The sequence below is a fragment of the Pyrgilauda ruficollis genome, unplaced genomic scaffold (assembly GCF_017590135.1).
Source record: "Pyrgilauda ruficollis isolate IOZ18807 unplaced genomic scaffold, ASM1759013v1 scaffold108, whole genome shotgun sequence".
NCBI classification, from domain to species: Eukaryota; Metazoa; Chordata; class Aves; order Passeriformes; family Passeridae; genus Pyrgilauda; species Pyrgilauda ruficollis.
The window spans coordinates 469,902-497,810 of NW_024508988.1; the positions used below are offsets into that span (position 1 = coordinate 469,902).

A 27,909-nucleotide genomic window follows, 5' to 3' on the forward strand; every position below is an offset into this window, starting at 1 on the left:
GGAGTAGAAATAAATCGAAGAAAAATTACTGTAGGAAGATACAGAATGGTATCCTTGAGGAAAGATATCTAAATATGACACTAACAAAGCAGCATTCAATACATTTTAAATTGTCTTAATCCAAGAGACAGTGTGATGCCTCATAGATATGATATATGTGATGCAAACTTCCATTATTTCTGTTAACAGAGTGCATCTGGAAGGTCCTAAAGATCTGAGAAAATTTTATGGGCATAACTTGTTTCCTTCTTTCTTTTGAAAATATTTTTTCCTGATGCTAGACAAAGAGAGAACAAACACACCTATTCTTTCACTATGTAAAATAAAAAAGTAAAAAGTAAGTATATATTATCATTAATATAATATAATATTATATTAATATAATGTTAGAATAATTTTAATTAATAGGAAGACTCAGTTATTGTCTTCCTCCTGGATGAGCAAGAAAAAGAAAACCTTGATGATTTTGAAGAAGGGTTTGGAAAACACAAGCTACATAAACACTGGAATCTTACTTCATGAGCAGGCTGTCCCTTCTCTCCATACTGCTATAAGGTAATATGCTAGGGCCACACCCTTGGTCACTGCGAGAGGCAGTGTTTTTCTGAAGCTGATGGAGCATCCTAGGAACTGTCCTGACTCAAATCTACAAAGGACCTGACCTAATATCTAATATCTTATAATGTGGCTGATGTAAAGTGGACATACATTTATATTCTTATTAGTCATCTGTGTGTTTGGCAGCAGCAAAGTGACCTCAGGAAACATGGTTGCAAAGCAAAGATACAGGTGGCATTTGTTGCTATGGCAGTTTCAGACAAAACAATGAGCTTAGAGTTACACAGCAAAAAATTACTTGCTATCTCCTCTCATTAAAATCCCTGGACTTCCCGCACTCAGTGTCTATGAGATTTTTCTCTTTTATATGGAGGATCTTTTAGTAACTAGAATAGAGAAATACAGCCTGGTTCATTCCACTTAATCTAAGTTATGTATGTGCCCTTTATCAGGCTCTGTCTTGAGCCTGACCTGAAAAATGATCCTAAACTGAAAAATGGTACTATAAATCCAGAACAGCTCCACAGATATGGGTAGAGATGGACAGATTACTCTGAGTATAAGCTGTTGTATTTTCACTTTCAAATCGTGTAAATGTCAGTATTTACTTCCTTCTACAAAGAAGGTAATTTATCTAATATTTGATAGAGCTCATTGCTTACTAGAATGTAAACATGAAAGAGGCACTATCCAATCTAGTCAGAACAACCATTTTTCTGGCTACTCTTGTTCTGTCTGGAATTTTTATCTGGACTCAATTTAAGAACTTTTGCACATTTTTATGACCCTTCGGAATCAGGCCTAATTAAGCAGCAGCAGCAACCTAATGACACTCATTAAGCATCCATATCCCATCCAGTACACATGCTCTTTATACCAGCAGGGTAGGCACTAGACCATGCACACAGGGATGTGTTTCCCAAAGGAAAACCTGGTCAAAGCCACAGTCGTACCACCGAAATTATAATATTTGAGAGTACTGCAATTCAAAACAATTTTAAAAAGATGTGGCATGTAGTGAGGAAGTCTCTCAAAAATGTGAAGTTCTCAATTCCTATAGAAGAACATTTAAAAAAAAAAAAAAACCAAACATTTAATTTCTCCCTTTAGCTCTTTATTTTCAATATTAAAGCTGATTTAGCTCAGCCTTAGGTTTACCATCCTTGTTACAGCATATCTGTGCAGATATTAAGACTGTTTAGGGAACCCTAATAATCTGTACCACATGCATCTGAAGAAATACAAGTCTTTAGGGGCTGGGTCAATGGCTTCCTCTCTCCTGTCTTGTAAGCCAAAGCATAATTTTTTGCTTAAATTTTCATTAAAAAGTAAATATGATAGGTTCTTACAGTGTCCACATCAGGTTTCTGGTCTCACTAGGACTACACAGGAGTTCTGCTCTTACACAAGAGCAGTGTAGCTCAGAGACCTTCACACTGTTTGGAAGCTGGATACAAAGTCCTACATATGTGCATAGATCAGAATACAAAGTGGTGTTTCCCAACTATTGCCCTTTTTTGCCTAGAGTGGGAGCAGCATGGTTGCAGCTTCATATATCCCCAAGCATAGAAGTATTAAAAATCAAGCCTGAACACCTCAACATTCATCTGACAAAAGCAAAATCCACTGAAGTCACTAAAAGGTTTTCAGTTGACTTTACCAGCTTTGGTTCCAGTCCAGTAAGGCAATTGCATTAATAAGTTTTCCAGAGCCATGTGGTCTAAGTTACAAACAAAGTGTCTTATTTGTATTAGATCCATAGCAAAAACTGCTAAATCAGACAGAGAACACATATTTGAATTACAAGCTGAATATACCATTCTGTTCCCTGTCTCTGAAAGAAGATAAATTCGTATGTCCATTGGCAAGGGGACAGCTGGCCAATTTAATGCACAACTTCAAGTCCAAAACCACTGCCTCACGGTGACTTTGCCCCTGCACTTGCGTTGCCATACATCTCAGCAGTGGGTACCAGAGAAGCAAACGGCAAGGTGGTCAGCATTGAAACTGGGATGGTAATTTCAGGAAAACAAGCTCAAGATGGACATTGGGACAGGAACACAGTATCCTACACCCCACCCACTCTGCAATATTAACAGGACTGGTGAGTGGAGATGCGTGTCAAAACTGCCTTGGCATTAGAAAACTGCTGGAACAATCTGGCCTTGAATTTCAAAGTGAAAGGAAAGGGAGATGAATGAACAGGCCAGAAGGCAGCACAACTGACCAAGACTTGAGACAGTTTTACATACACTAGTGTGGATGTCACACGTGATGTGAATGCACAGCTGCTCTGCACAGAGACCACAGACACCTTCAGAGTTATGGTTACGTCAGTGGAATAGTACCCTCATCTCCTGAAACTGCATTACAGATCAGCACCATTTCCCTTGTATTTTGCAGCCCACCAAGGCACTTGGAACCTGAAATATGGATCCACAACATAGTCATTATAAACATAAATAAGATGAATGATGGCATTTCCTACTCCATAAAATCTGCTGCTCTGTGACTACTCAAGAGTTCATTTGGTCATGTGCTCTTGGGGAAACAAAGAATCTCCCAGATCCCTTATGTTAACAGTCTGGGCAGTTCTATGCTAGTGACTGCTACCAGTCACCATTGGTAGCCACAGTTGAACTTGTCCCTCTAGAATTTTGTGGAACCTAGATATTACCCTATGCAGGTAAGCAAAAGGAAATTGTTGTCTTCTTTAAAACATCCTTCAGCCTAAAAATAAGAATCATGATTTTAGGATGAGTACCTAAGTAATCCACTGTTTTCATATTTGCACAAGCAGGGGGCTTTTATAATGACAAGAAAGATGTAAGATCACATTGAGTTAAGCTTGTGAAATAAATAACGCATCTTGTGAAATAAATAACACATCTTATTTTTACTATTTTCTTAATCAAAAAATGAAAAAGTTAAAAGGTTTCACAACTTATTCACCTTCTAATCTATCCTGGTGCTGTCAGTGCCTTTATGGTTTATTGGCTGGACCTTGCTATCAGCTATTTTTATATAAACATTACTACTCTGCTAGGGCAAACAACTAAAACTGCTTTTAAAGATATCTCCAAAAAATTATGATTTTCAAAAACTCCTTAGAGGCTTGTCAAGCTGCAAGACAGCTGGAGTTATCTCTATGATATTTTCTCTGTGTTTCAAGACAGTGAAAAATGTGTGACAAGTGAAGTTTTCAGTGATCTTTGTAAAGAGACAGAGGAGGAAGATCTTAGATGAATCAATGATCAAAATTAGATGGAGATGTCTTATTTTTTATATTCATGAAAACTGAGAGACCATGTGATACCTACCAGAGGGTTTTTCACGTCAGTTTCAATAGGTAAATTCGTATATGATGTTATATCCATGGCAATGTGTTAGAACACTCAAGACCATGACTGGGCTCCTACAAGGTACGTGGCACTTATTCAGCAGTTTTCTGCTTGACTTGGAAAGAAAAATTCATCTTATTAAAACTTTTGCTTTTTCCTCCAGTGCTTATGTTTCCCTATGGATGGAGGAGAAGAGAATGACTGAGTGAAAATGAGCTAGCAGATCTTGTGGTCTTCCACTTCTTCAATGACCTTCCCAGAAATGCCATTCCTTCTGCAAATTCAACTTTTAGTGCTCACTCTGGCAAGTAAGAAGGGAGGGGTGGATGAGACCCGGAGTGCTGCACAGCCCTTCAGAAGAGCCTTGACAGGTAGGAAAGATGGGCAGAAAAGAACAGTTTGAAATTCTACGAGGGCAAGTGCAGGGTCCTGCACCTGGGGAGGAACAACCCTGGGTACCAGCGCAGGCTGGGCCCAACCTGCTGGAAAGCAGCTCTGTGGAGCAGGACCTGGGGGTCCTGGTTTGGTGGACACCAAACTGTGCATGAGCCGGCTGTGGCCCTGTGGCCAGGAAGGCCGACAGAATCCTGGGATGCCTTTGGAAGAGCACGGCCAGAAATTCCAGGGAGGTGATCCTGCCCTGCCTCTCAGCTCTAGTGAGGTCTCACCCGGAGTCTGTGCTCAGTGCTGGTCTCTGGAGCACAACAGAGACATGGAGCTCCTGGAGTGGGTCCAGCAGAGAGCTGCAAAGGTGATCAAGGGACTGGAGCATCTCTCTTATGAGGAAAGGCTGAGAGAATCGATCCTGCTCATCCTTGAAAAGAGACAACTGAGAGGGGACCTCATCCCGAGGGTTCCTCATCCCTGTCTGTCAGTGTCTGCAGGGAGGGGTCAGAGCATGGACCAGGCTCTCTCCAGTGGTACCAGGCAGCAGGACATGAGACAGCAGGCAGAAACTGATGCACAGGAAATTCCAAATTGCACTTTACTGCGCAGTGCCCAAGCAGTGGAACAGGTTGCCCGCAGAGTCTGTGGAGTCTCCCTCTCTGGAGATATCCCATTTTTTTGGATGCAATCCTGTGCCATGTGCTTTGGGATGGCCCTGGTTGGGCAGGGATTTGGACCAGATGACCCACAGTGGCCCTTCCCACCTGACCCATTCTGTGTTTCTGAAATTCTGATCAGAAATGTGGGAAAAATATCCTGGGAAATTATATCCTAAGCAGGAGTTATACACCAGTCTATGAAGTTAACAGATGAGAGGACGGGGAGATACACATATTATATAATATGCATAATGATACATATTATATTAAACAGAAAGACAATGAAAGACAATCTTTGAAGTCACTTTTTTTTGAGACAGCAGAAGGACTGAAATGGGAAAACAAATATGAAGATGGCGTCCTGAGCTCCTCAGAGCATTGTGGATCATTTATTTTTCATTATATCATTATCATAAACAGAAAAGACAAAAACCCATCTTTTTTCTGACACCTCCCACACTTACAAATAATAAATATTTAATATTTGCTGCATGTAAAGTTTATGAGTGTCTCAAGCAATATCAAGTTTGCAAAAGACCACATTTCTTCCTTCTGCTGCTTTTCATTGCATTTACCATACGTCCAAAGAACTGACTTGGCAAGAGGAGAACTTGCTCTGCTAAATCACCAGGAATAAACCTGGGAATTATTGACTTATCTGAGATGAAAGGGTGAGAGAGATGCATAAAAATATGCTTATATTCTTAAGCGAGATTTTTTTTTTTTTTTGGTATTTTGGTCTTTGTGCTTCTGGCTGTTTCTTTATGAGTTGAATAAAGGACGGACACTGTAAAGAGTGAGTTCAAAGCAATGCTTTCCCCACCTTACCAAAACACAGCCAAAAAAGAAGAAAGGAATAAGAAAACAAGGTTATTAAACCAAGAACCTACAAATCGACACACAAGTGGACAGTTATTCTTTCTGACAGAAAGAATAACTAAATAGCTTTCTCATAAATAAAAAGTGTCAGGTTTGGCTCTCACAAGCTACCCCACATGTTGCTGGGCCCCATTTCCACGGGGCTCCTTTGCCTAAGAATCTTCCGATCTTGTAGTTAAACTTACTCAGATTCAATGGTCTTTGGAGCTTACTTTGGACATCTGTAGCACATTGAAACCCTAATCTATGACCAAAGAGCTGTCAAATTCTTTGCTACAGGAGTCAGAAAAAGTAATATTTACCAAAAGAAACTACAGGATTACATTTTAGGATTTGAACACATAGACTACAACATCCATTTTGGAGTGCTGGCACAAATGAGTGATTGTGCTCACTCCTAATCACATTTATTTTAAATTTTAAACAAAGTAAAAAAGTTGGCCCACAAACAGAACACCTACTGTTTATTCCCTGTAATCCTATTGTTTTAGCAGTGTAATGAATACTAGTTCTTCATTATAAATTATTATAAAGTATAAATATAGATGATCTTAATTATAAATATACTGCAAAATGTGACTAATAAAAAATGTACAGTGTGTTAGGGAAGAACACTTGATAAGATGATAAGTACTAATGTGGCATAAAATAAAAAGTGAAAATTAGTGCGGGCAAAAGAGTGAGACAACAATGAGGAATGCAATGTTTTATACTGGCCAGATGACTGCAGGGCTGTAACCACTATTTTTCTTGTTGCTCACATCCTCCCATTTTTGTTCTCAGCATCTAGTTGTGGCATGCTCAGAAGTCTGGGCCACAACGAGGCTTTTCTATGTTGTGTCCTGGTCTCTGTGTGTAGAGCTACAGGTCTTGGCTGTGCTTTGTAAGTCCTGATGGAGTACGAGGGACAAAGTAAGCTGTGAAATGTATTTAGAAAAAACATCCTGAAATGTCATAGGAAGCGAAGAGATGGAGGGACCAAAAACTAGCCCAGAATACAGCAGGAGGCAGGGAGGCTAGGAGAAAGAGCAGACAGCACACGAATGAAGGTTGCAAAGACTCTCTTCTCTGTAGCACAGTCATTGCTTGCAGATGCTCATGTGTGCTTTCTGGCAATGCTACAGCCAGTCCATATGAGAGACAAGGGGGGACAGAAAAAATCTGAGCCCTTGGTGAGGCTGATGGACTCCACACCATCAGTTTGGGTAATAAATATATATCAAATATTTATTGACGTGACAATAGAAGGCTATTGCTGTTTGTTTGGTCTTGCTTTTCAGCATTTAGTACATGTCCATGTGTAATATGTCTCTGAGGTGCAGTTGTTTTTATATTAAGATATGAGTAAATGGCAGGAAGGGATTGTCTTGGGTTCCTTCCCCTAAATGAATTAAATCAGGGCTTCATAGTCTGTCTTCTGGAAAACGTAAAGAAAGAAAGAGCTTTGAAGACTCAGTTGAGATCCAGATCTAAAATAAGTTGATGGTGTCAGAAGCCAAGAACCTAATAGGATAAACTCATCCCTTCCCTGTTTCAATGTAGTTTAAATTTACATAGACCTTTATGTGTTTCCTAATAATATGCTAAGGAAGAAGCCCTACCAACTATGCAGGCAGCCCAAACTTCCTAATGTTCAGATGTTCATTGGCTGGAACAGCTCTACCCAAGACACTCTTTAGTTAAGCCAGGAAAAACCAGTTTATGCAAAAGAATTATGGCTTTAAGTGAGATATTGTCATATGCACTCTGTGCTTATCTATGGCATTTTGAAAATTAGGCAATTATTTATTATAAAGATTAGTAGAAGCAACAAATATATTCATTTATGAAACACCACTGGTTTCTAATTTAATAATAAGATACAAATTACCATTGGTTTGCTTGTTATTGCTACAAGACTAAATGTGACTTGCTAAATTAAAGTTTGATGGTTTTAAGTGACATGACATTTTTGAGTTTTAATTTTGAAAACTAGTAAGTAATAGTCCTTCCATTTTCCATAAATTTATGAAGTTACCAAAGTCAATAAAAAGGTCTTGTCTTCTATGTAATTCTACTTAACACATATACAGATTGGTATAACTCTTAATCAGTATCTCATTGGAATAAATACCAGGATGGTAAAATAGATAGAGTGACCTTGGTATATTAAAAGGACCTTAATAGGTCAAAAGTTTATTATCTTCCTTTGAGAAGAACCTGTGAAAAATTCCTGACAAAAATCTATACTGGGTCATGAACAAATTGACACAATGCTACATATTTGGAACTTTTCTTTAAAAAAATTCTGATTGTTAAAAAAAAAAAAAAAAAAAAAAAAAAAAAGAGGGAGAACAACAGAATTTTTAAAGCTTTGATTAATGGGAAAATAATCCATTCTTCATAATTATGCAAATATCCAGATTCCAAATGTCTTAATCTGCCCCCTATACTCTAATCATAAAAAGAATTATAAAGGTATAAAATATCCCATTTCAACATGAGACACCCCCATTTGTACACTTCTATCTCAAAAGACTTTTTCACTGTTTTTCTTTTAATCCTATTCTGGACTAAATGTATCCACATGTTGAGCAACTCAGGAAAATGTTATAAATTTACACTCCTCTTTCAAGTGAAGACAAGCTCCAAGGCAAAGACGAGGCCCTTCTACCCCCATGAATCACAGTGAAAAAGCCTGCTTAACCTCGCTGGCCAGATCCTTCTGCTACCCAGACTCTCCATCTGCTCACTTAATTGCCCGGTTTCCTTGCTTCTACCAAATAGTTTTGGGGTAAACATCCTGTTTTAGGTCCTTCCACAATGATTTATTGTAAAATCAGGTGTTAAAAATAAGTGTAGGGATCTATTTTTAACTATGAATGAGTAATGGTCTAGATGCCTACTACATACACTTTGTTCCTTAGAGAGTCCTGATGTGACAACTTTGAAATTTACGCAAAAAAATGAAATCCTGTTACACTGGACCTCCAAAACCTGAAAGGGAGGCCATGCTTGAAAATTTGGTCCTTTGCATTTATATCTATTTTTGCCTTTTCAAGGAAAAGAGGTGGCTCTAGGTTCTGGCACTTGGAAATCACAAGTTGATGTAACAGGCTAATGGAGCTGCAAGCTGAATCAAGTTGATCCTTTTGGATGTAGAGCTTTTAGAAAGGTCTGAGTACATAGAAGTATGAAACACACTTTCTCCTGCCTTCCCAGGACATCATTCCTTGTATCCCTATTGCTGTACGCATATGTGTTGCCTCTTAAGGAAAAGAGGTGAGGGGAAAATTCTCTGTGTTGTATCCCTTTGCTTCTCTGAGTAAGAAACATTGTGGACAAGAGTCTGATTCCTTCCCAGAGCTACAGAGCAAGAGAAAGAATGGAATATGCAACCTGAACACAGGGCTAGTATATCCAAATTAATGTGCTGGCTTAGTTAGCATCTTTCCTGGAGGAGATAATGATGGAAAATTGCCTCCACCACCTAGACTCCTGGGTTTACGGACTTTTGAAAGACTGTGTCTCAGTCCTTATCAACAAGTATTTACAACCACTGGAGAACCAGGCACCTGAAGGATATTTTACATATTCTCTGGAACTAAACAAAAATCTCATCACTGGTATAGAGGTGGCTCTGAGGCTGAATCAAACTGCAGACCACAGATTAGAGCCAAATCCAGGCAGAACAAGTTTCAGGTGAGGACAAGCAGAAGCAGCTGGAAGAATATGCTGACAAGAGGTACAATTAGTAACTGTGCTTTTCTGGTACAACAGACTCCTCCATGATAAAGGTAATTTTTTGTCTGTAAGATGATGCTGTATCTCACAAGCTGGTCTGAGACAGGCACAAAACTCAGCAGTGTCAAATGTTCATGTAACTCATCTTGCCATCTCCCAGATCAACAAATAGCAAGGCATACGTTTATCTTTTAAACAAAATTCTAATCTTTAATTCTATACACTCCACCAAAATGCTTCTCCCTCTGATAGAGGTTGCATTAACAAAGTTAATGTGCCAAGTTTTATTAATTTTAATCAATATGCTACTGGAAGACAACAGGGACTATGCCAATGAGGAGAGTGTAAAAATCTTAACAGTGAGAAAGCCACTGGGAATCATGTTGTTATTCAGAGGGAATTCACCAGGCTTGTGGTGGATTACCTTTGTTGGTAGGATTTTCAGGAAGAGCACCTCTCCATACATCCAGAACTGAATATCCTGCTTCATCGCAGCAGAAGGCAGGTTGCCAGCTTACATGGCTGCAGAGATAATCTCCTAAAACTGTAATTAAAATTACTAAATCTGTCTGAATCTTATAAATGCCTGAAACTCAGCAGTATCAACTTTGGTGTTCCAATAATTTTGGCCTCAATATGTCCAACTACAACTTAATCACAGAATACTTCGGGTAGATAGGCACATGTGAGAAGACAAACTACAGTGGTTATTATGAGTACTGCCAGAAAAGAAAGTCAGAGGAAAGCACTGGGGGAGTGAAGGAAGGGAGGAAGGAGATCAAGTAAAAAGAAAAGCAGAAATTGTAATGAATTTGATGACAGCACACTGTACAAACCACAATTACTTGGAGTATATATAAAGGACAGGCTTTGCTTTTCTCCACCCTTGGCTGTGATCTGCTCGCCATTTTTGTCAATGGGTGAGCAGTCAATGTGCCTTTTGGGCAAATATGGAGTCCAGAGTACATCCTCTGCCCTGTGAACTGCAGTTTCTTAGCACACCACAGTTACTGACCCTGCCAGGAATTCCTGCCATGAGCCCTGCAGCTCTCCCACATGTACTGCAATTCCTCTGTCCCTGCAAAGGCAGACTGATAAAGAGTGTGAGACAGACATACCACTGGCATCCCAATCATGCTAACAAAACTACTCCTCATCTTTAATTCCTTTAGCCTCGAGCATATTCTCCTGGCAGTGATCACTCTGAAACTTGGAAGATGCCCTTTCTAGGAGGACCAGGTTTCTCTCTCCTCTACTTTTCTGACATAGGCAAGGGCTGTCCTCTCCATTCTCTCCTAAACCCTTTGATTACTGCCTCTAACTTCTTCATGAGGTACTTGCAGTACTTTTGCAGAATAGAGGATCAAACTCCCTTCCTCCGATCTTCTGTCCAAAAGGACTTCATCACCATTTCCTTATCTCCTCTCATACCCTAAAGAGGTACAGATTTCCTTATTTTCCTATATCAGCATTGCTCCCACAGAGAGACAGCTTTTCTTCTGATCTCTTCCTGGTTTTTCTCCGCATGTCAAAAAATTACAGCATGGAACTCATTGAACAGAGTATCAGTTTTACAGATTTGCAGAGACTGTATAAACATACATAATTTATATGGACATCAAACCCACTGAAAGTTATCAAAGCAAGCAACAAAATAAACAAATGAAGCAAATTTCTAAACCAAAGCCCACACAAACCCTCAAGACATAACAACTCTGGTGTTTCAGGGTTTATACTGATCTCTAACTAACCAAGCTTAGGATGAGACCTGGAGCAGAGGACAGATAATCTCATGTCTGCTAATACAAAGTTTCTGCACTTCCTTCTGTCTTTTAAATTTCAAAGATGGGATACTGAACCAAATGGATTTGGTCCTTCATCCCACCAATGTTTCATTGCTCTGAAGAGATGCTTTGGATTTCTTGTTTATCTCAGTTTTTTTCTGATATAGTCAAACTCCAGCACTTCCCTTTGCCTTCCTCCCCCTGCCCTCCCCATCCCCTCTAATCTCCAAAGGGGTTTCTATATTAGTCTGAGTGGCTGGATAGGTCTCAGCCTCCATCTGGGGGGTGGGGATTAAACTTAATTTATCCTCTTAATTCAGCAACAATTTCCTCACCAAATCCTCTTCCTAGCTTCGCCTTCGCCCCAGCAGTTGGCTAGCATTTCAGCCCCGCACCTTCGGAGGGAAAAAAAAAGGAAGAAACCCATGACAAATGCCGATGCTCCCTGGGGAGAGCCGCGCTGGGGTTGGGGTCGCGCAGGGCGCATCGGGGCCGAAGGCGGGGGGCGGCAGGGTCCTCGCTGAGGAAGGGGTGACACAGTGCCCCATGGTACCCAGGGGGGCGTCCTGAGCGCCCTCCCCGCGGGCAGGGCCGGGCTGCCGAGCGACCCCGGCGGCGCGGGGGCCTCCCGGCAGGGGACGCCGCGACCCCTCCAGCGGGACTGGGTCGGGCGAGCCGGGGCGGCGGCGCCCCGCGGGGGAGGCGCCGAGCCGTGCCCCGCGCCGAGCGGCCGTAATCCCATCAAGGGGCCGGACCCAGCCTCCTCCCCCTTCCCTCCGTCCCTCCCCGTCCCTGCCCGGCGCGCGTCCCAGCCCCGCTGTCCGCTCCTTGCCGCCCCTCGCCCGCGGCCAGCGGCCCCAGCTCCCCGCTCGCTCGGGCGGGGGGACTCGGCGCACATGGAGGTGCCGGGCGGCTGTCACCGCCGCTGCCTCGCCTTGGTGCTGCTCCTGGCTTCGTGCATCGGGTGTGCGGCCACGCCGCGCAGGAACATCCCCCGCCGGCAAGGTAGGACGGGCGGCAGCGCCAGACGGGGGGTGCCCGCCCCGCGACACGCTTGCACCGGCCAAGTTCGCGTCCCTTTGGCGCTGGGGCTGCCCCGGGTCGGGCGCGGGCGGCAGCGGGCCGGGCGGCAGCCCCCGGTGGGCAGCGGGGCAGCGCCGCAGGTCGGGCCGCGCCCCCGGTCAGGGAGCTCGTCCCGGAGCTCCGGGCGCCCGGCGGGGAGTCCGCCGCTCCTCGCCCTTCCCTGCGAGCCCTGCCGCCCTCCCACGGAGAAGAGAGGATGCCCAGGCAATGGCAGGGATCCGTGAAGTTGCCGGGTCGGTGTATGACCCGTTTCCTCCGACATCTTGCCCAGTGCCGGTGGGCGCGCTCGATTCCCAAAACAGGACCAGGCTGCAGCTACTGCGGAAGAAATAGGCAAAAATTTGATCCGGTTTTCCCTGGATCCCGTTACCTGCGGTGAGGCGTGAGCAGAGTTAGAAGCCAGGTGAACCTCTAAGCCAGTCAGGGGTGACCTGCCGGGAAGGCTGTTCCGTGGCTGTGGCGGTGAATAACCTAAGACACAGAGTAGTAAATGTGGGGGAAAAAATTACTAGAAAAGCAATGATTTTGTCCCAGAAATGTGGCTGCCGTGTATGTGGTGTGCCTCCTGGTCCTTCTCCTGGCTGAGCGCTGCCCGTCTCCTGTGGGAGAGTTCCCACGGCTGTCGACGGGAGGTTTGCACGCTGATCAAGGAGGTCCTGCACAGCCCTTAGAGGTTGAAAGTTAAAACCCGGAGTCTGTTAAAACCCTTTTACAGTCTGCAGCATATGAAACAGTAAGGTAAAATGTAAACAATGAGATGAGACATAGTGCATGGTGAAGTTTGACATTCTGTATACTTTACAAATTGCGGAGCTAAGAGAAGATAACTATGCCTGGGACTGTCTCAAAACTGGGACTGTCCTGGAGTCTGTGTGACCAACACTGACTCTTATCACTGAGTTCACTTAGATCAGTTCAGCTGAAAATACAAAAAGTTTAGTAAGATCTGCCTATCTCACAAAGTGTGTGCAGCTTTAGATCCTTTTTGTATCTATCCCACAGTATTGAAAGATTTTTGTTTCTGGTTTTTAGAATCACTATTGTACCTTTTCGTGCTCATATGAGAAGAAAACAAATGCCTGTACAGTTGGAAACTTAATACTTAAATACAGCCTGAGCTTAAAACCCTTACTGGACAGATGGCTAATTTTACTGGTCTGACCTTGTCTCTTAGGGATCTAGTCCCATGATCCTTGGTTGTCATAATAGCCACCATTAAGTACTTGAGGAAATTAGTCACTGTGAATGAGTTGATTAGTAGCTTGCATTAAAAATACTGGATTTGTGAAGTTGGGGAGGCAAATGTGTAAATATTTTAAGATATTCTTGGACTGTAACATACAGTTGTATTTGTTTCCCCTAATCACAGGAGAATGGCAGACGTGTGGAAAAAGTATTTCTGTGCATTAAATTAAAACAGCTTAAAGCTTGGAAATTTAACTGTAGTGTTGTGAAGGAAATGAATTAATATGTTTGCATTGTGTTTACCTTTCTTTTGTTGGCACACATTTTTATGTTAATTTTTTATAACATGCTTCAGATTCACCAACTGATTCAATCATCCTTTTCTTCCTTCTTTTGCAGTATAAGAAGTAATGAGTTTTATTGGGCAAAATTTTTTCAAAATCTGTACAAACTTTTCAAAATCCACATGTAGCAAGATTTGAAGACGGAGCTCCCCCATACAGATTGTGTGCAGTATCTATATATGAGATATATCCCATCTGCATTTTGTGGGGACTCTTGGAATTGAGGGCTCCCAAGCATCCCATGACCGGGTCCTTACTATGAAATGTTGCTCTCAAAACACTCAGAACAGGTGCAGTTTCAAGTAGCTGGAACATCTCTGCCTTGTTTTGCAGCATATCATATGCTGGGTGGTTAAAAGTGGAAAAGAACTATTGTTTACTCACACATCCAAAATTACACATTCAGTGAGTAAAGAGATAAGATAGAAAAAAGTTCTTCAGGATTTTTTTTCTTTTATTTTGCCCTTTTAATAGTGATAGAAGTGAGACTTGTACAGGAATTTTAACTGAGGTGAAAGCAAGATGTTATATCAAGAGAGAAGTCATAAAACTAGCTGATCTTCAATAACAGAAACTGAATTGGAGGTCCCGTGGATTAAAAGAAAAAAGATAGTAAAATGTATCTGCATTTTTCCCAAGTTTCAGTTCAGGGCTTAGTTTACAAAGATCAGTTCTGTAATCCCAAGAAAGCAGCAAAGTGAGAAATCTGTTTGTGAAGTTGAAAATATGTAGTAAAATGGCCACAAATGCAACTTCTTAAAATAATCTTCAGGGAAAAAGGCTGTCATACTCAAATACAAGACATTCTGATGATGGCTAAAATAATTTGAACATTTATTTACAGTTACATAATACATTTTCTGGACAAGAAAATGGGATGACAGACTCTTTGGAAAGGGCTTAAAACAAATCCTTAGACACTGTGTGGTGAATAGTATAGCTAGGAACAGATTAGCCTGGGATTCTCAGGATTCACTATATTTTGTACTCCCAGAAACTGGCACTCATACTGCTGCTTTCACATTGTTTTCTTGCTTTTGCCTTCTGCAAAGGCACAGGTTTTTCCCATCTCTATTTCAAGTTTCAACTGATTGAAGACTAGAGTTTCTGAAGCTAGCTCCCAGTGTGTTACTGTGCTACTAATACAAACACAGTATTTAATTTTAATAGTTGTGTGATTTTAGAGAATTTTAGGGGAAAGAGTTGACCAGTCCTGTGGCTATTCATGGCATAAAGTTCTTGCACTGTACTGCATTGATGCTTCTTGAGTGTAAAATTCCAACGCCCTGTAGAATAATAAAACGGGTAAGACGGTCTGTATGGAGAATACAAATAATCATATCTGATGCTTAGGAATGCTTCTCCTTTTATAAATATATTATGCTTGCCAGCTAATACAAATAAAGAATTTGGCTTGTATCTCTTTCCCAGATGTCCACAGCAGTAGATATCACCAGCTTTCTGTGTAAATGCTGAAGGAATCAGACCAGTTAAAGACTGAAGACTTTACAAGAGAGTAGCACTCAATACCAGGGCCAGAGTTTCAAAAGAGTACAGATCCTTGTACTACAGTAAATAACTTTTTTTCCCAAAGGATTTAGTGCTGGGATACTTGGATTCTTTAGAAAGTCTGACTACAACAAGAGCTGCTGCATAAAGAACACTTTTGAAAATCTAGCCATATTTATGTATCAAAATAGGTCAAACTACCTTGAAATCCGGTCTACAGATATGAAAAATGCAACAGGCTTTGGGAAAGAAGGTGCTTATTTGAGTTTCTAAATATTACAGTTTTTTGGAACAACAGTAGGATGAATTCTTATTCACTGTCATAATAAATCCCACACGCAAAGCATGTAAGGGTAAAGTTGATTTGCTGCTGGGTGTGAAGTGTCTGAGAAGAGGAATGACTCGAAGCTGAATGATTCCTAATGTGAGTGTTGTGGAACTGTCAGAGGCAGTGCATATCTGTGACTTAGAACTAATAAAGAAGATGTGAATAATTTATTTTAGGGAAGATTAGTATCATCCTCTTACAGTTTCAAAAATGCCTGATTTATTCAACAGCAGTAAAATCAAGCACTCATTATATATGTATTTGTTGTTTATCACCTTCAGGTGTAAGTTGCATCACAACATTATGTGACATTCTCATTTTGATTGGACTTCCTCTTGTACCCTGGGGTCCTTGGTCTGGTAAATTCTGAAAACTGATCAATCACATCCCCACCTCATGCAGATAGGAGCATTTTGATAATACTTTCCAGGGCAGCAGGAATTAGTCCACTTGAGCATGATACTCTGTGTGTCACTGCTACTCATTTTGAAGTATGTTTTCTGACTTTAGTTAGTCTCACTTGCAGCAAAATGTCTTGTGCCTTTTCCACCACGAAATTGCAGTCTTCCTCTGTACAAGGAAACTTTCAGTAAATGTTTTTCATTTGCACCATTTTGCCAATACCAATGTCTGAAATGACTATTCAGGCTTCCACCAGTGTTCAGAAAGGTAAAATTAGCCAAGGCATTCTATACCAGATACTGGGACTCACAGTGATGCTTTGGAGAGGAGGGGTTGTTTTGGAGTTAGGGCACTAGAGTGATCCTTGGGAAATCTTTCTACCTTGAGGCTATCACAGACTGTTTTTGACAGCTTGCCAGTCCTTCACAGGCCAGATTTTTATTTTTGAAAATGGGAATGTAGTTTTTTTTAATGCTTTTATCCTTTTCCAGCCATGCCACTTTAGACAGTGAAAATACTCCTATAGGGTGCTCATCACAGCTGTACCCCAATTTTAGTCAATGCTTTAACTGAATGATAATGTGTAGGTGATTTTCTTGGTGCCTTCTGGTGTGCCTTGCAGAAAAAAACCCTCTTTTTCTCTCAGTTATGCTGGACTAGACAGGACACAGCACTGTGTACTGTTGGCAGCTTATTAGATGTGAACACATCCAACAGTGATACTCACCTTAAACTTAATGGCAGGGATTCTGAGTGTCAGTCACCCAAAAGACATCCTGAGGAACAGAATAGCACCTTGTTTTGTTAAACTGGAAAATTTCAGTGCATGAGTTATCTTCAGTGCCCCCTAAAACTCATTGATTAGCTGAGAGAATACTTGGAAGTTTGTAACTCCTCAGGTCATGCTTAAATTGGGACTCACATTTTTGCATGTTTCTATTTATTCCCTTTTAATAAGTGTTTATGGTCTTTTTAAAATTGAAAATAAAATTAATTTTAAAAAGTGACTATTATTGCTTTATGTCCTCAAAACAGGACTGATAGGACCTTTTCACAACTTTTCTATCACAAGGAAATGAAACTCTAAAATGCTTATAGAAAGTTTTTCATATGAAAAAGTCATTAAATGATATTAAAGTTATCTGTAATCTAAGCAAACAGCCATGAATAGGTCTTTGCAGAATTTATTATTTCATTATTGAGTGTACAGTTGGGTGCCATATTTATCAGTGAATGTGTGATGGTGGTCTATGATGGCATAATAAAAGACTTCCTAAATCACAGGGACACAGGAGATTATGTTAGATGTGTGATCTTGAATAAGATTTCTTAATTGGTTTCTGTGCAAACAAATTATCTATCTAAAAAAAATCCCACAAATCAAACAAATTCCCAAATCTGTTCTTCATTACTTATTCCAACTGAAAGGAAATACTTTTGGGTAAGGCTAGGCAATATTTCATTTTATTTTTTACTTTTAGTGAAGATGCTTACACATGACAGCCAGATTAGTTATTTTAAATGATGTGACCATTCAAACCACAGCAAAATATCAGCATTACTTTTTCAGACTTCTCAGAGCCACTGAGCTGAGAACAAGCACGCCAGAATTCATCTTCGAAAGTAACTGCTTCGGGAGGGCGTAAGCCACTGAAAATTGAAGGCTTAGGGGGAAAGCTTTCTCACAACCAGGTGCCTAACTCAAACCTAGATAATGATACGCTGTGTGATGATCCACAAAACTCTGCAGGTGAGAGGTGTATAGTGTGAAATACACCAAGTTCATGCCAGTTCTTCCACTGAACATAGGGTAGCTGCGCTCAGGAGTAAAGACTACTGTTGAGGGAAGACCCGCAGGATATTGGCCTCTAATGAAAAAGGAATCCACACAATATTGGTAAAGGGAGCCATTTGCTCAAAAGGGATAGGACAGTTATGTCGTGGTAGAAACCCTTTCTTCTTTTGGGTTGGATCCCTGTAGGTGGATAGCCAAAATGCGTTGGCTTTCTTTTCTTAAAAAGATGTCTCAGTTAAGCATCGCCGAAGTTATCCTGGATAATTTTTTTAAGCTAGGAAATAGAAACCATATGCAGGTGCTAAGAGCTGAACATGGCTTTCTGAGTGTATCCCCAAGGAGTGATAGGGTATCTTTCCCCTTATATATGTTAACCTTACAGCGAATAAACACATTTTATGTAACAGTGCAGGTAGCAGTCGTGTCAAGGACAGTTCTTCTGAGAAGCAGACACTGAATGGTTCTGAATTTCCCCACATCTTCAGAGGATAGTCAGTCCAGTGTTATTTGCACAGAAGGATCTCTGAAGCTGAAAGAATCCCAGAACAGATTACTCTTTCCACCTCTCTCAGTTTTAAAAGTAGGTTAAAATTGCTGGCATCTATGAAAACGATGGTATACATCAATACCTATGTACATTGGAACTTGCAAAATTGTCTTTCTAAAATGATGGGACATGAACATCCTGTGAATGTTTATCATACTACAGAAATTGTTCTGATCTTTCTGCTGTGACAGAGGTATTGTTGCACATACAGAGTTTTAAATCAAGACTGGCTTTGTGTTTCTGTACTCAAAAATATTTTGATAAAAAATCCTAAGGGCAAAAATTATACAGTATTTCACTCAAGTTTAATTGCGTTCATGCATTAAAAATTTCAACTAGAGTATCATTTTAAGAAAAAGGAAGCCAAGCTATGAACAAAACCCATCAAACTGTAGATGATGGAAAGTACGTGGCTAGGACCAAAATCTTTGTGGTTTAATTAGAGATTGCAGAGGCCAAAATCTGTTCCTTGGAACTGAAATGTGAGGTCTCTTTCATATTCTGCTTTCTAGACAATTACAGGAGAAGGTAACATATTTCCAAAAATAAGCAGGCATTTTATGAGGATGATTGTTTACAGAGATGTTGGCATTGCAGCTGATACTCCAGCCATGCATGGAGATTGGTGTCCTGCTGGCATTTTTAGTTCCTGTTCCCGTTTCATGATGTTCTTTTTCCCATGTGAACCTGTGGTGTGCAGGTTGCTAATGTTCCCATCTTAACTGATCAGTCACAATGGCAGAGTTGAACTTCGCAGCGAAGAGCTGTTTCTCTGTCCATGTGTGTGCCAAAGGACTCACTCAGTAGGGTGAGATGAGGGTCTTCCAGCCATTTACCCCTGCAGAGCCATAGGGTCATAGGATGGAAGAAGAAACCTGCAGAATATAAGAAATTCTTTCAGGGACTTCTGGACAAAGAACAAGACAGCACCTAAAATGGCTTTAAAGGGGGAAAAAAAGCGAGCTGTTTGGACCAGCTCATGCCAAGTAAAGGGCATGGTTTCCATGAGGCAGCCCTGGTAGAGGTTTGGGACTCTACAGGCTGCAGGAGACTGAGCAGGGAATGCTTTGAGAGGATTAGGGAGCATTAGATACTGGCTGTGTGGACATCATAGCTGTGCCTGGGTCATGTGCTATTTTCTGCCCTATGTATTTGTTCTTTATGCTGGGATATATTTCCATGTCTCATTGTCTCTTGCACCAAAGAGGGTTTTGTCCTTCCCTGTCAGTCTTTTAGCACTCACATCCTGCTGCTTGTTACTGGTTCTTAGAATGCACAGGCTGTGTCCCACACTAAATCAGTGCAGGGATTCAGGTTTGAAAACCACAGTTATTTCAGTCACTTAGTACAGACAAAGAATTTCCTCTGGTTTTACTGATAACTCAGTAAATGGAGAGACTGCAGAAGGTATTGAAGTTGTCCTATTTCTTATAGAGGAACTGAGTTGGGGAAGAACTTCCTGCTCTTTGAGAAGATGCCAGATCTTCTTAGGAAGTTAAATACTGGTGGGAATCATACAAGTTTATATAAATGATGAGGGAGTAATGAAGATGGAGTCAGGCTTTTCTCAGTGGTGCCCTGTGACAATGATGGAGGCAGTGGACACAAAGGGAAATTCCCTTTAACATGAGCAAATACGTTTTTACTGTGACGGTGACTGAGAATTTAGCCTGAGAGGTGGTGGAGTCTCTGTCCTTGGAAATATTCAAACCTCTTTACGCAAAGTCTTGGGCAACCTGGTGTAGCTGAGCGTGCTCTCCAAATGTGCCTTCCAGCCTCACTCCCTCTGTGATTTTGCAGAGTGTCACGAGGATCTCCTGGAAACATCTTTTTCACCTTGCAGGTTTAGCTTCCTTTGAGCTCTCCTCCACCCTGTCAAAACATCAACTGGACCAACTACTCTGCTTTCTGCAGAGAAATGAGTGTTTTTGGCATTGTGATCAGTATAAAGTGGGAGGTTGCTACACTTTGTGTTGTGTACCTCTATGAGGCCTGTGCCAGAACCTCAGGGATAATTAACCCCCACGCTGATTTTTGTGATACTTTCTGCGGCAGGACCATGAATAATGAGCTTCAAAACAGTCACTTAGGACTTGGAAGGATTGTGGAAACCCAAATGCTGCATGTCACGTCCTCCCCCTGCACATTTGTTGCCTGTCACATGGTCAGCTTTGTCCTCTTTACACTTTAATCTTTTTGCATGTGTGTACGTAATGCATGTGCGATTGTCTGGTTGTAATTTTTTTCGATCTGGTCACTATTCAGGAAGCTGCCCTTTAATTATTTTCTTGTACTAAGTAAGATGTTTCTTCAAGAACTCTTTTGTTCTGGGTTTCAGCAAGAAAGAAATGTGCAGTAGATAAAGTGAACCAATTAAGGTACACCAAGGAGAACACTTTTCAACTATTGTGAACAATTTTGCCATGTGTTCCACTGAGTTAATAAGATTTGGACAGCAAACACCTGAAAAATAAGATATTAATTGATGGGATAATAAATTTTCAAGTTATTTATTTGGCATTTTTACAATTTCACTGGCCTTTTTACTTTTTGAAGTGCTGTGGTTTGTGAAGCTCCTCCATTATTTGTGCTTCCTAGCACCTCGGATGCATAACCCATGAGACAAAAAAGATGGGAGATGCCAGGATATGCTACTGGCATGCTGGTTCCTAAGCAGCCCGTCCCACTGATTACAAAAGTCTATTACACAGACAGGGTGATGTACTGTTGCTTGATTTCAGCTACTTCTGGCACTTAAGTTAAATCTCTTAGACACATTTTTTCGTTTTTTAATTGAAAAGTGCTGAAGCAGCTGATGAGAAGGCAGGCCATGGCAGGGCAGGCAGTGTAATGGCAGCTGGTGGGGCTGGCTGCAGCCTGCCAGTCACTGGACACATCCAGAGGGACAAGACAGGTTGGAGCCCAGACAGGAAATCCCAAGCCAGGAAAAATGTTGAGCTTTGCATTGAAGCAGCATCAAGGCTGGAGAAGGGAGAAGTGGTCCTCAGTGCCGTCCCATCCCTTCTCCAAGAAGGGTTACCTATTTCCTCTGCCAGGCCAAGGTGCTGCAGAGATATCAGGAACTAGGACAGCCATGTCCCAGCACTGGGGCTTCAGTGGGCAAAGAACAATCCTGGTTTTAGAGGAGTAAGCATTAGATTTTGACTCAGACTTCCAGAAATACACTGGAAGTTGTGCAAGTGGAGAGTCGTGGTGGGGGTTTTTACAGGCACCTATACTCCATTTCCTCTGGAAGTGGAAAATGCTTCGATTAGGAAAGCATAACTTCCACCAAGTTATCCAGGTGCAGGTACAAAGTATGAACGTATGCACTTGTGTGAATCAAACTGGCCTCTGAGCAGTAATTATTAAAAACACAAGCCTGTAAGAGTTGCCTAGAGATTGCCTGATAGACAGCTACAAACTAGACCTTTGCTTAGAGATATGATGTCCCCTGCTTTTTATAACCTTCAGCACCAGGAATTCTTCAAAAGTGTGTCCAGGGCATAACCATCCATAGCCAGAAATTTATATACAGATCTCTCCAAAAGTTTTTTTTTTTTGTTTTTTTTTTTTTTTTTTTTTTTTTTTTTTTTTTTTTTTTTTTTTTTTTTTTTTTTTTTTTTTTTTTTTTTTTTTAAAGGTAGTTACTGCTTTTCCTTTTCACTTTTGCACTGTGCAGAGCTCACCTCCTCTCTCCTTCCCTTTGCTGCAGCTGGAGCCTTCTTGGGAGCAGAGCCTTGCTCAGGAAGGAGTGTAAGGAGAGAACTTCCCCTTGCTGCCTTTCTGTTCAGTGATCTGCAGGGCTAAGGTACAGCAGGAAAAGCCACAACAAAGGCACCAGTGACATTGTGCCTGTTCGTTCTTAATGGGATTTGTGGTGTTGCTCTGTAGCTTAAGTTCTGAGCTTTGTATCCTTCACTCCCCTTCACTGGGCTATAAAAATCCCAGTGACTGTCACCTCAGTTGTCCCTGGAGCAGATAACAGATGCTATATAAGCATCAGCAAGACATCACATGAGTCCAAGCCTGTTATTTATTAAAATGTTGAGATTTTTTTTTCATTGTGGTTTCTTTTGCAGTATTTTTAAAGGACTGATGAAGGTTAGTCTCTCCAAAGACTTGTGCACTGTAGTTTGAATCAAAAACTGTGGTGCCTCTCTAGGGCCGTGCTACCTGCCATCTCTGCTGCAGGATCTGATGCAGTGGTAGGTGATTCATTCAGAGAAACGACTATCAAGATTTTCAGTGTATGGATGTTGCTGCTCCTGGTGCAGAACCAGGACAGGCTGCCTGAGATTTTCCAGTTTCGAGTCCTTGTCCTTTGTAGTTGTTGTGGCTGAGAAATTCTTGCTCTCTTACGCACTGCTGCTGGGCAGTGGGAGCTGGAAAAGGCTTCAAAGAAATTTAAAGATGGCATATTTTTTTCATTTAGAATTTCCTGACCTTTTCAGTTTGTCATGTTGTCTTCCTTCCACTGTGGTGTTTGCATAACTTTTGGTCTGTAAAATAAGGGAAGCAAAAGATCTTATCACTGTTTATTGTTTAATAAATAAGGATTTCACCAGTATTTCACTGAGAGAGTGAATAGACTGTTCTACATTTTGTTTCATCTCTTGGAATGGCCAAGCTTTTTTCCTTTGAAAACAGTTATTACAATTATAAAATGCTATTTTAATGAAATTCATAGGGAGGTTTTGTTGGGGTTTTTTTTGTGAATTGGTGAACACAAATGTTTCAAACAAGAAATTCAGAGGTATTTCTGGAAAGTGTTTTTTTTTTTTTTTCTGAAAGCTTCAAGTTAGAATTAGTTTGAATTGTTTTTCTTAAGCTTTTTAGATTCCTCTTTTCTTACATTGTGACAGGTTAGTAGGTACAACTGGCATTTCATCAACAAGTTTCACTTGTTTCATGGGACACAAATGGGAGACACATCAACCTGGAAAATAAGGAGCCCTTCAGTCAGTACCTCTTAGGCTGTTACCCCCAGAGATTTAAGAGTAAAATACTGAAATGCTTATCTCCTTTCTTTGCCTTATGCTCTCTCATTAAGAGTAGTACAGAAAATGTAGTATAAAGATTTTGATTTTCCAAACTACAAACTCATAAAGATGAAATTAACCATCTCTTTTCCCGTATATGTACTACTGTATTATTGCATGTGGATTGTATCAGTGAATTTGCATGTTGTTTCAGGATCTGCAAGTACCTGTGACTACCTGCATGCCTTGATACAGCAACATCTAAAAAGAAAATATTAAATTCAAAATATGATTAAAATTCTAAAAGAAAACTTCATAACACAAATCCTTTCAGATATTCCATTCTTCAGTATTTAAGATTGAAACTGTTTTTAATCACTAATATTTTAATCTAATTTAAAATTTGAATCAGTTTTGAAATTTGCTCTAAAATAGTAGTACTAGTAGTATATACTAGTATGGATGAGCTTTGTCCAGTTCATCCAAAGTGCTCCAAACACGAAGCTTATCAACATTAGAAATGTATTTGGTTTAAACTTGAGGTTTTTTCTCACAAGTGTTCATCACAGTAGTAAGATTTTGGTTTCAGTCCATGACTAGAAGGAAGGAAGGAAGAGCTTCCTGCATAAGCAGATTTTTTGCAGTAGCTGTAGGAAAGGATCTGGATGAGGTGGCTGCTCCTGAGCCCTGCACAAGGCCAGCATGGCTGGCCTGGGAGCAGAGGGTGGATTCACTGGAAGTGTTTCTACTGTGTACTCGAGGTAACTGCACAAAATCACAAGGCAGACGTGGAGCTGGCATTTCTGCTGGTGCAGTCAGTGATGGCAAGGAGCATCCCGAGGCGCTGGTGCGTAGCATCATAGAATGGTAGAATGCTAAGGGCTTGAAGGGACCTTAAAGACCAACTAATCCCAATCCCCTTGCCACAGGGACACCTCCCACTATGCTGGGTTGTTCAAGGCCTTTTCTAACCTGGCCGTTAACATTGCCAAGGTTGGGACATCCACAACCTCTTGGTGCAGCCTGTGACAGTGCCTCACCACCCTCACAGCAAAGAATTTCATCTCTTCATTGCAGTAAAGGGTAATGCCACTGATGGGCCCAGGCTGGGGATGCTCCCAGGAGGCATGCATTTAGCCTGTGGCCACCCTGATGGTAGTCCGTGGGTGTTTAGTATAAGGGCAGAGGCTGTTGTATGTGACAGTGAGAGCCACAATGAAAGTGACACTTGTATTGGTGGCATTTTTAATTTCAGTTGCCTTTGTGAAGCAAAAATTTAAATAATGGTCATTACTTTGAAATGGCAAAATTTACTCCATCTCAGGGAGACTTATGTATTCTTCAGCTCACTTGGAGGGCTTCTTTGGTGACTTTTTTACTGGCTTGGTGTTTTTTTGCATATTTTTAGAAGGATGGAACCAAAGACGTATAAACAGGAAGGAAAGTAGCTGTAAACAGGAAAGTAAACACAACATTATCAGCTCAACATTGTTTGTCTAATGAGGCTAAATCCTCATTAAGTTCTTGTGTTTCATATACTTTCACAATGTATAGTCATAATATGTGTGAGAGTGCTCCCCCTTGATTCATGGCTTCTTTGCATGGCACTAGAGTCATTGCTCCCATTACCATAAAAGCATTTTGGACAGTATCAAACTTTCTGTGCCTGATGGGCCAGAAAGGAGAACGACTGTGTTTGTACAAAACATGTTTAATTTCATTGTGTATATAAATTGGCTCCTTGTTCTTTATGATCAGAGCAAATCTCCATGCCTTCTTAGGTATTCACTGACCCAGCTGCAGAGGGCCCTGGCAGGAGGATCATCACTCAGGCAGATCTTCAGAGCATGTACAAGTAGTGGATATGTCTCACCCCCCTTGTCTGCAGACTCCCCATCCACGGGGTGCAGAGGGGAGGAGGCTCTGTTGTGGTTTTGCACTGTCCCTAGTCCTACCAGATTGACAGAGGTTTCACTCTGAGTTTTGAGAAGAGGTATTTCTGACCCCAATTGTAGGAGAAACTACAAATACCCCAAGAGTTTTACCCTTGAAAAATCTTTATTATTTTTAATAGTCTAAACATGACATTTGACATAAAGATGTAAATGTTTAGACCAGCTTCAATGTCTGTGTTTAGTGTGACTAATACATGATGCTCTGTAAAATCATGCAAAATACATTAAGCTCAGATTTATCTCAAAATGGATTGTCAGTAGAGCAGTGACATGTGCTGCAGCAGTTGTGGTCAGCTGACAAACTGCTTTGATATGGTTGTTCAAAAGCCATGACATCTCCTGCAGCTCAGTGCCAGAAACAATGCTTGTGTCAGATCCTGCCGTCACTTTGCCATGGCTGAGAAGGGAAAGTTCAGTCCAGAAATGGACATTTTTTACTTTCTGCCAGGTTGTGAGAGATTCTGACAACCAGAAGTGACTCTGAATCCCCAGACGCGCATCACCGAGCTGTCAGGCCAGGAGTGGTGACAGCAGAGGACTCTGGGACTGCCACGCTGCATGAGATACTCCTCTCTGCCTTGCCCTCTAGCCTCCCCAGGAAATAACTGGGTGCATGGGTCACAGCTGCCGCTGGCTTTCTTTTTCCTCTTGGCTCCTGGTCTGGGCATGAGGCAGCAGGTCCCCTGCAGTGTGAGTGCCATGTGCCTGCCTGTCACCCGGCTTTGTCACGGAGAGGGCAGCATGCAGTGCTGTGGTGAGCGCTGGCCATCACCTGAGGCTGCTTGCAAAGACAGTGCTAGGGCTGATGGCACTTACAGCTGGTTTCTAAGCAAGCATCCAGCCACATTCCTGTTATGTTAGGGGAATTCCCTAACTTCTAGGGATAACTAAACAGGGAGAATAAAAATATAGCGGTCTCTGGCTCCTTGCTATTGTTTTCCCTGGCATAGTCCAGGGCTTTGTATTTACTCCACAGTGACAATTTATAGGCCAGTGTAACTGAGGTCACTGTTTTGCTCTCTGTGTCTCTTTCATCATCTGCAACCTGGAGATAGTAGTGTTTTCTAGGGCTGAGTGAATAATTCATTATGTGGCTCCTTATAAAACAGATGTCGTCTCTCTGATTGCAGATAGTCTACAAATGGATTGCATTTTGTTAAAATTTATTTGTTGTTCCAAATTATTCACCAAATACTTTCAGTAAATAATGTTATTGGCCTATAGTGCTTCCAGAATATGAATTTGAAACTTGCCTTACATGACTATTTGTCATTGCTGGTTAAAATTCATTATTTCAGCAACTATGCCTTCCAGCAAATTTGTCTCATAGAGCTTCCCCAGAAAGTAACACAAGGATGCTATGAATATGTTAAGACTGAATGTTAGGGGGTATTCTTTCTTTCTAATAATGCTAATGCAGCTGAAATGCTAATCTGCCTCATTGGGTGTTGTGGAGATTGGAAAGCTGTTTTCTGAATGTGAAATGCTTCTTAAGTGGACACTGATACGCCAGCCCTGGCTGCTTGTCTCCTGCCACTCCTTTAGGTAGCAGGTGGTGTGTGGTTCCAGCTACTGCTGAGTACAGGGCAAAAGGTGAGCATAGGAGGCAGCAGATGCTGTGTCCAGAGCCCCTGGGCCAAGCAGGAGTCCATGGGACTAAGTCCGTGCTAATGAAGAAAATTGATGATGGCCCAAGGAACATGGCATGGTTTGGCTCTCTTCCACAAGATCCTCTTCTCTTGGATTTTCCTTCCCCAGAGATGTCCATGCTGACTTACAGATATGGTGTGTGAGAGGCGCTGCCTTCCAGACCATTCCTGGGAGACCTTCCCAGTAGTCTGAATCTGTGCCACAGCTGTACTGTACGAGTGTGAATGTCCCTGTCTTTGGGTCCTGGGTAGTATCCAGCATTTCGTGAACATATTTAAAAGGCTATGAGTTGTTCAATGGTATTGCATGAAGCACTGGGTGCTCCTAAGCTAAGCAACAGCTTGCCCACTAAGAAGAGGAGATGTTCCCCTTTGCACCCCCTCTCCTGGAGTTCCACTGCTACCTTGGAAGTCAGAAGTGGAGAGGGAAAAGGGGCACCCAAGTCAAATCTGAGTAGTGTGTGTTTGATAGTTTGGAGTCAGGGCAGCTATCCTTCAGGCCTATTTTTCAAAGACATACCTGCCAGGCAGCTAAAGGAGAGGGGGTTTGTCCTATGGCTCCTTACATGATGCCATTTTGTTTTGAGCAGATCGGCTGGGGCCTCCTCTGGATATTCTGCTGGATTCAGTGAACTGCACAGCGTTCAGCGTGCAATGGAAGATGCCAAAGCAGCACGCGAGCACCATCACGGGGTACACGGTAAGCGCTGCTCTGTGCTGCTGCCTGGCCTCAGGCTGCACACACTGAAACCAGCAGGACAGCCCCTTCTCCTCACAAACAGTGCTGCTGCCCAGAAAG

General features: G+C 41.6%; 2 protein-coding genes across 2 annotated transcripts in view; one reads left to right on the forward strand and one right to left on the reverse strand.

Moving 5' to 3' along the window:
- Window positions 1-10,017: 10,017 nt before the first annotated feature.
- On the reverse strand, window positions 10,018-12,073 carry LOC121356164 (nascent polypeptide-associated complex subunit alpha, muscle-specific form-like). Its single transcript, XM_041472297.1, has 2 exons — window positions 11,667-12,073; window positions 10,018-10,091 (listed from the first exon to the last, which is right to left on the reverse strand). The coding sequence occupies exons 1-2, from the start codon at window positions 12,071-12,073 to the stop codon at window positions 10,034-10,036; spliced, it is 465 nt and encodes a 154-aa protein (XP_041328231.1). The 3' UTR covers window positions 10,018-10,033.
- Window positions 12,074-12,110: 37 nt separating this feature from the next.
- The window catches only part of EGFLAM (EGF like, fibronectin type III and laminin G domains), a 74,318-nt gene continuing 58,519 nt past the window's right edge, over window positions 12,111-27,909 (forward strand). The window contains exons 1-2 of the mRNA XM_041472288.1: window positions 12,111-12,336; window positions 27,701-27,810. Coding sequence (XP_041328222.1) covers window positions 12,228-12,336; window positions 27,701-27,810 — 219 coding nt within the window. The 5' untranslated portion in view covers window positions 12,111-12,227. The remainder of the gene's footprint in view (window positions 12,337-27,700; window positions 27,811-27,909) is intronic.